The 8,585-nt window shown below is 52.3% G+C and overlaps 1 protein-coding gene across 1 annotated transcript; it reads right to left on the reverse strand.

The window, feature by feature from the left end:
* Positions 1 to 228: 228 nt before the first annotated feature.
* ASB16 (ankyrin repeat and SOCS box containing 16) lies at positions 229 to 8,360 on the reverse strand. The gene is made up of 5 exons (XM_024761113.1): positions 8,060 to 8,360; positions 5,747 to 6,014; positions 1,791 to 2,283; positions 934 to 1,047; positions 229 to 414 (listed from the first exon to the last, which is right to left on the reverse strand). The coding sequence occupies exons 1-5, from the start codon at positions 8,358 to 8,360 to the stop codon at positions 229 to 231; spliced, it is 1,362 nt and encodes a 453-aa protein (XP_024616881.1).
* Between the last annotated feature and the right edge of the window lie 225 nt (positions 8,361 to 8,585).

The raw sequence follows: 8,585 nt of genomic DNA on the forward strand, positions 1-8,585 counted from the left end.
GATGCAGACGACAAAGGCTGAGTCTGCAGACCTTCCCATGGGAGAGAGGAGCTGAAGTTCAGGTCGAGCTGGAGGTCAGTGGGTGGCTCAAGAAGCCAGTAGAGGGATGAGCTGGCCCCAGCAGACATGCAGAGTGTGGATAAGAAGCCAGGGACTGGTCCTCCAAGGTTGCGGGGGACAACTGACGGAGGGGGCAGGACAAGCTCTGGGAGCAGCTGGGCACGGGGCTCACTGGATACACCCCTCCACACGCAGCAGCAGGTAGTCCCTGAGGAGCGGGGGCAGGGGGAGGCGGGCGGCAGCCTGTCGGCAGCGGCTACCCAGCTGAGCACGTATGGCCAGCCGGGCCAGGTGCTGCAGCCGCCTCGGCTGATTCGCCATGCACAGGGCCGAGCTGTAGAAGGCTTCGTGCTCCTAGATGGGGAGTGGAACAGGGTCAGATGGCCCAACGCCCTGACTTTGCCCTTCCATCTGGGGGTGACCTAGTGGCGGGGCCCTGGGATTTTGCAACCTGCACCCACCTGGGCGTTTGGCTCATCTTGAAGGACTCAGATTCAGAAGCAAAGGCCCTGCAGGGGTCATGGGAGCTGGGACCACACTGCAGAGCAGGGTCTCAGCCATGTCTGCACCCACCCCCACTCCAAAGATACTGGCACAGTGCCCACTCAGTCAGAGATGCCTGATTGCTGTCTATACTGATGCAGGTAAGAGAAAGGCTAGAGAGTTGTGTGCAACTGAAGGTTGTCCTGAGCTTCCGGGGGCAGGGGTACCCTGGAACCCAGAGGTTTCACTCTGCCCATCCTCCTCCCACCCAGGGTCCCTCTTGCTCCTGCCTCCAGGAAGCCCACCCTGGAGGGACAGGCCTGGGGCTCATCCTTCCTCTCCATCTCCCCCAGAGCCCAGGAAGGAGCTGTGCTCATGGGGCGGACTTACCTGCCACAGCTCTGGAAGCACTGCCTCAACCCAGGTATCACAGGATGGAACACAAGGGTAGGCATTAAGCAGGACTTCCAGGGCTCGAGGGAAGTTGGCACAGTGTCTCAGCATCTAGAAATCAAAAGAGAGTCTCAGGGCTTTCCTGGTGGCGCAAGTGGTTGAGAGTCCGCCTGCCAATGCAGGGGACACGGGTTCGTGCCCCGGTCCGGGAAGATCCCACATGCCACGGAGAGGCTGGGCTCGTGAGCCATGGCTGCTGAGCCTGCGTATCCAGAGCCTGTGCTCCACAACGGGAGAGGCCACAACAGTGAGAGGCCCGCGTACCACAAAAAAAAAAAAAAAAAGGGAGTCTCAGACTAGAAAACAAAAGAGGGTCTCAGGAGTACCATGCCTCTACCAACCAGCCTGGGCCAAAGCCCCACTCACATCCAAATCTGTTCTTTTTTTGCCTGCCCACATGCCATGCAGGATCTTAGTTCCCCGACCAGGAATCGAATCCGTGACCCCTGCAGTGGAAGCGCAGCGGCTTAACCACCGGACTCCCAGGGAAGTCTCACATCCAAATTTGAGAGGCCAGGATCTGAGTCCCTCCTCATCCTTTTCTAGCCTCAGTCTACCCTACCTTCAAGTGTGCTCCAACCTCCTGGTCCCAGCCAGTTTCCTTGGGGGCTGTTTTTCTCCCTTAGACACCCTCTCCCATAGCCCTCACTGGTCCTTCCCAAAAGGGGGACAGATCTCTGGCCCAGAGAGCGGGCTTTCTGTCTCTTAGCCTCTCTCCCTGGAGGCTGGGCAATTCCAGCTCCAGGCATCCCCCGCCCGTCAGGAGTCTTCTTTCACAGGCCCTCCCTGCGCACCTCAGGTCGCACAGGCTGGGCCCCGTAGTCCAGCAGGGCAGCAAAGAGGATCTCGGGCTCCCAGTTGGGGGCGTCCTGGACGGACTGCAGCGCGCAGTCCATAGGCGTTTCGCCCGCCCCATTGGGAACTGCAGCGCAGGCCCCGTGGTGCAGCAGCAGCTCAGCCAGGCCCCCGCAGCCGTTGGCACAGGCGTTGTGCAGCGGCGTGTGGCGTTTGCGCCCTGCCGCCCGGGCATCTGACCCGGCTTCCAGGAGCCGGCGCACGGCGGCCTGGTGCTGCCGACTGCTGCCCGGGCCCTCGGCCCCCGCGCACGCGGCGTTCAGGGCCGTCTCGCCCTGGCTGGTGCGCAGGTTCACGTCGGCGCCGTGCTCCAGGTAGAGAGCCACGTGCTGCTCCAGGCCCCGTGCCGCCGCCACGTGCAGGGGCGTCACCTCGCTGTCCTGCACCGCCAAGTTCACGGTTGCTCCCGCCTCCAGCAGCTGCTTGGCGCACCTGGAGGCAGGGTACGAGGCCCTTGAGGCAAATCCTGAGGGACCAGGCCTGGCCTGGGACCCCCTCAGCCTGCTGTCATCCCTGACCCCTTCTTCCCACCTCTCTTGGCTCAAGCGAGCCTGGCGCCCACCGCCAGACTCACAGAAGCCCCATGACAGAGAGCAAAGCTGGAAGGCCCATCCAAGTCACTGGGAGCATTGCAGTTTTCAGCCCAGAAAAGTTGTGGTGCAGCCCAGGACATACAGCAAGTTAGTGACTGCGGAGGAATTAATACTCACTGCCTCAGACCGTCCCTCCCGGAGTCTAACCTGACTCCCCTATCAGATAGGGACCCCAAGGCCTTGTTCTGAATCACTTGTCAGTGGCCTCCTAACATTTTTTTTTAATTAGCCCTATTTTATTTTATTTATTTATTTATTTTTGCGGTGCGCGGGCCTCTCACTGCCGTGGCCCCTCCCGCCGCGGAGCACAGGCTCCGGACGCGCAGGCCCTGCGGCCATGGCCCGTGGGCCCAGCCGCTCCGCGTCCCCTGCATCAGCAGGCGGACTCCCAACCACTGCGCCACCAGGGAAGCCCTTCTCCTAACATTTTGAAAGCACAAAAAGTTTTGAAAACCCACTAATGTGTACACTGTGAAGCATAGAAAATTAAGGAGTATGACCCCCAAAGAAAACAGAAATAGAAGTCCTAATTAGTAAAAAAAAAAAAAAAAAAGTCGTAATTAGTATTTTCTTCCTGTCTCCAAACATGAAGACCACCTTTCTCAGCCAGCCACACCCACTCCAGCAAAGGAAGGCACTTGGGTCCCGCTTACTTCACTTTCCCCTGGAGAAAACAAACAAAACCAAACAACAAAAACCAGATTTTAGGGAGCACGTGTTTCACAGGTGTTTCATAGGTCAGAACGCTGTTGAGGCAGATATGCATCATTCACCACCTCGGGGTAAACCAAACATGCTGCAAACGAAATTAATGACGGCACTAAACTAACAGTCATTTAAAAAGCCAGAACGGTAGCCACTGGAAACTCAGGAGCAGATCCATCGGCCCCATCGAAACCCTGATGAAAAAGTATCCTTCCCCCAAATGGCCAGCATTCCAGCTCCCTTCAGTGCGCATGTCCGGTAGGCACTTTGCTCAGTGGCCAAGCTCTGAGTAGCAGCCAGCCAGCCACAAACTACTTAATTTATTACCTCGGTAAGTTCTAATCATAGACTCATTTCTGTTTCTATATACTAAATTTAAATAACTCCAAGAAGCTCGCTCAGTAGGGTTCCAGTAAGCGAAACCATTCTCAGTTCACTTCAAAGGATCAAGTGTGCTGGAAGGTGCACCACGTGCCTATAAGACCTCAAGAAAGGACTGGGTCCATCACTGATCTAGATCTGCATGGCTAGATTCCAGCACGTGGGCTGTGGAACGCCTTTCAGGAGCCCTTGATTCCTTGCCCCCCCGCCAGCCTTGTCAGTGGACCTGACTTGTCAAAGTGCAAATACCTTCATGTAGGGTGTGGCCAAGAAACTGTTGACCTTAAAAAGGTGGGAAGAGGAAGCGTCCTTCACACTAAGATTGGGAAACACTGAGCTAGATCTTTCTTGATGCCTAACCTCAAAATAGCTAGGAATGTGGCTGCAGAGGGTTCCCAGGGAATAGGAGACTGCAGTTGGGACAGGGTTTTTCCAAAAAGCAACAGGGCTTCTGCCTACTGGGCTTAGCTGATGTGACCTTGGACAAGTCACTAAACCTTTCTGAGTCTCAGTTTTTTCACCATAGAATGAGACCTGTCTCAGGATAGAAAGCCCAGAGATAAACCCACGTACCTATGGTCAACTAATCTATGACAAAGAAGGCAAGGATATACAATGGAGAAAAGACAGTCTCTTCAATAAGCGGTGCTGGGAAAACTGGACAGCTACATGTAAAAGAGTGAAATTAGAACACTCCCTAACACCATACACAAAAATAAACTCAAAATGGATTAGAGACCTAAATGTAAGACTGGACACTATAAAACTCTTAGAGGAAAACACAGGAAGAACACTCTGACATAAATCACAGCAAGGTCTTTTTTAATCCCCCTCCTAGAGTAATGGAAATAAAAACAAAAATAAACAAATGGGACCTAATGAAACTTAAAAGCTTTTGCAAAGCAAAGGAAACTACAAGACAAAAAGACAACCCTCAGAATGGGAGAAAATATTTGCAAACAAATCAATGCACAAAGGATTAATCTCCAAAATATAAAAACAGCTCATGCAGCTCAATATTAAAAAAACAAACAACCCAATCCAAAAATGGGCAGAAGACCTAAATAGACATTTCTCCAGAGAAGACATACAGATGGCCAAGAAGCACATGAAAACCTGCTCAACAACACGAATTATTAGAGAAATGCAAATCAAAACTACAATGAGGTATCACCTCACACCAGTTAGAATGGGCATCATCAGAAAATGTACAAACAACAAATGCTGGAGAGGGTGTGGAGAAAAGGGAACCCTCTTGCACTGTTGGTGGGAATGTAAATTGATACAGCCACTACGGAGAACAGTATGGAGGTTCCTCAACTAACTAAAAATAGAATAACCATGTGACCCAGCAATCCCACTACTGGGCATATACTCTAAGAAAACCATAATTCAAAAAGATGGGGCTTCCCTGGTGGCACAGTGGCTGGGAGTCCGCCTGCTGATGCAGGGGACGCGGGTTCGTGCCCCAGTCTGGGAGGATCCCACGTGCCGCGGAGCCGCTGGGCCCGTGAGCCATGGCCTCTAAGCCTGCGCGTCCGGAGCCTGTGCCCCGCAACTTGAGAGGCTGCAGCAGTGAGAGGCCCGCGTACCGCAAAAAAAAAAAAAAAAAAAAGACACATGCACCCCAACGTGCATTGCAGCTCTATGTACAATAGCCAGGTCATGGAAGCCACCTAAATGCCCATCGACAGACGAATGGATAAAGATGTGGTACATATATACAATGGAATATTACTCAGCCATGAAAAGGAACGAAATTGGGTCATTTGTAGAGACGTGGATGGATCTAGAGACTGTCATACAGAGTGAAGTAAGTCAGAAAGAGAAAAACAAATATCGTATATTAACGCATATATGTGGAACCTGGAAAAATGGTACAGATGAACTGGTCTGCAGGGCAGAAATAGAGACACAGATATAGAGAACAAACGTACGGACACCAAGGGGGGAAAGTGGCTGGGAGGGGGGTGGTGGTGGTGGTATGAATTGGGAGATTGGGATTGACATGTATACACTAATACGTATAAAATAGATAACTAATAGGAACCTGCTGTATAAAAAAATAACTAAAATAAAATTCAAAGAAAAAAAAAAAGAATGAGACCTGTCTCCCATGATGTTGTGAGGACATGTGTTTCTGGCATGTGAGCTGGAGATACACACACATACCCACACACCCCCTCCCGAAACCGTCTCAGCCCCTGGGCACCTACTGTAAGGACTCAGGGGTTGTGCAGAGGTGCAAGGGTGTCGTGCCTTCCTCAGACAACACATTGACCTTGGCACCGAAGGTCAGCAGCAAATGCACACAGTCGGACTGGGCCCGGGCACAGGCCTCGTGCAAGGCGGCCCGGCCCCCAACCCGGGCGTCCAACTCAGCTCCCTGCCGGATCAGGTAGCGGGCGCAGTCGGTGTGGCCTCGGGCAGCAGCGATGGTGAGGGGTGTCGTATGCTTGGCTTTGGGGGTCAGCACCCAGAACCCTGGGGGGAGCAGGCAGTGTTAAGGGGGGTGGGTATGAGGCTGGCAGGCAGGGCAGGCTGTCATGTACAACTGACGCTGCCCTGCCCTCTGTACGCCTGGATGAGCACAAACCCTGTGCTCGTCTGTACCTGTGGAGAGGGGCTTGCTCAAGCCCCCAGCTGAGAGTGTAAATTGGAACAGCCTTTTAGAACAGTTTGTCAGTCTATAACAAAACGTAACACGTGGGTCATAGGAAAAACATTTAATTGCTCTTTTTTTTCTTCTTTTTTTGGCCACACTGAGAGGCTTGTGGGATCTTAGTTCCTCGACCAGGGATCGAACGCTGGCCCCAGCAGTGAGAGCGCCGAGTCCTGGCCACTGGACTGCCAGGGAATTCCCTTAATTGCTCTTTAAAACCACAAGGGCAGCTAAGGAGGGTGAATCCTGTTAGGGAAACCTCTGGGTCTTTGAGCTGCTGGTGGAGTCCTTGGCTCTTTTAACTTGGGCGCTCTGGTGTTGGGGAGGGGAGGGAGTTACACACAGGAGGGCCTGGAACTGACTCAGGGAGTGGCCAGAGCAGAGCTGAAGAAGTCCTGGGATGCTCCTGGGGTGGGGAGGGTGGCATGGAAATGGGGGGAAGGGCGGAGAGGGAGGATAAGAGATGGAGGTAGAGAAAAGAAGAGTGGGAAGAGGGGTCGATCACGGGACTGGTGTTGAATCCGAATTGTAGAAATCGCCAAGGTCTTGTTCGAAGGACACAGATGGCTAATATCCTGCTGTCAGTTGTTTGCATTGTAGCTAAGTAAATCCCTGGGTTTCCTAAATCTTGGGTAAAGCATGTTTTGTTTTTTATTAGGATTGAAATTAAGGCCAAGTTCCATTTGGGAGATGGAGATGGTGGACATGCTGGAAGAGGAGACCAGGGTGCCCTGGGTGGGGTCACATCTCTAACAGTTGAAGGAATTTGGCCTGGTGGTGACCGTGAGAGCATAAGCTCTCCAAGGATTTTGAACCCCCATATCCATGGGTGGGGTGTGAGGCAATCTCCTGTCAATCTTTTTTTTTTTTTTTTTTTTTTTTTTTGGGGGGGTGGTTTCTTTTCTCCTGCCTAAGAACAGGGCAATCATTTGGTTTACATGGACAAACCTTCTGGTCAGAATAGCTCCTAAGGAAGATCATCGAACAAGTACACAAAGGTGTTGGTCATACTGTTATTTAAAATAGTTTTTTTTTAAAAAGGAAACCTAGGGACTTCCCTGGTGGTCCAGAGGGTAAGACTCCATGCTCCCAATGCAGGGGGCCTGGGTTCGATCCCTCGTTGGGGAACTAGATCCTGCACGCATGCCGCAACTAAGAGTTCGCATGCCTCAGCTAAGAAGTCTGCATGCCACAACTAAGACCAGGTGCAGCCGAAATAGATAAATAAATAATAAATAAATAAATATTTTTAGCTATAAATAAATAAAACAAAAAAGAAGCCTAATCTAACCAATCTATTTGGGGGCTAGTTATATAAATCATGGCACGCCCATACAATAGAATTTATGCACCTATTTAAATTATTACGTGGGGAATTCCCTGGCAGTTCAGTGGTTAGGACCCTGAGCGTCCAGTACTGAGGGCCCAGGTTCAATCCCTGGTTGGGGAACTAAGATCCCGCAAGCCGCGCGGCATGGCCAAAAAAAAAAAAAAAATTATGTGGACTTATGGTTATTGACATAGAAAGATGTTACATGAAAAAAAACAGGCTATAAATAGCATCTGGAGTATAATTTCATTCTATGAAAGAAAAAATATTCACGCGTGGAGATACATCCAGAGAAACAATTGCATTCGAATACAACTGTTCCTGTGTAAGTCATATAACATGTTACTATAACTTGAAATCTGAAAAGACATACAAATCACTAAGTATGCCTCATCTCTGTTTAGGAGGGAGCTGGAATCGGCAGTGGGAAGCGATGGGCTAGTCTATGGTCTGGAGGGGGGCGATGGGGCCCAGGCACCCCCCCACCCTCCCCTCCTCCCTCTCCCTCCTCTTTTACCCCCACCGGGTGCTCCCTACCCTGTTCGGCTGACCAGGCCAGCTGGTTGCTCACTGTCTCCACAATCATGTTGGCAGCGCCTTCATCTTGGAACAGGGCTTGGATCTGTTGCAGGTCACCGGAGAAGAGGGCATTGTGCACAGCTGGGTCCCGGCAGGAGCGGCGCGGCCTAGTGAGTTGGGCCCGGGAACTCGGGGGGCACCTTTGGCTCTGGTACTGCTGGGCTGCAGCCCGCCGCCGGTCCTCCCATTCCAGCCACTCCCGCTTCAGGCGGAGAGAGCGCAGGGTGGACGAGGTGAAGCGGAAGGTCTCCCCTGCCATGGGGAGGGATCCAGGGGTCTGGGCAGCGGCAGCTGGGCAGAGCAGGTTCCCTCGGCCCGACTGCTACCCTTGCTCTGAGGAGCCACCCTGCCCCCAACCCGTGACCCAGAGAAAGGAGCAGCTGAGGCTATAAATAGGCCCTTTGCTGTTCTGGTAAACACAGTTTGCCCAGAGTCATGATCTTGGTGCAGAGAAAGTGTTGGGTCAACCCCCAGCCCGCGGCTA

The sequence above is a fragment of the Neophocaena asiaeorientalis genome, unplaced genomic scaffold (genome assembly GCF_003031525.2).
Source record: "Neophocaena asiaeorientalis asiaeorientalis breed wild unplaced genomic scaffold, Neophocaena_asiaeorientalis_V1.1 scaffold30, whole genome shotgun sequence".
Taxonomy (NCBI): Eukaryota; Metazoa; Chordata; class Mammalia; order Artiodactyla; family Phocoenidae; genus Neophocaena; species Neophocaena asiaeorientalis.

Coding starts and splice junctions, on each gene's coding strand:
- ASB16 (XM_024761113.1), bottom strand. CDS start 8,360: ATGGCAGGGGAGACCTTCCGCTTCACCTCGTCCACCCTGCGCTCTCTC. Junction 6,015..8,059: donor GGCCTGGTCAGCCGAACAGG/GTAGGGAGCACC, acceptor TGCTCCCCCCAG/GGTTCTGGGTGCTGACCCCC. Junction 1,048..1,790: donor CCCAGCCTGTGCGACCTGAG/GTGCGCAGGGAG, acceptor TTTGATTTCTAG/ATGCTGAGACACTGTGCCAA.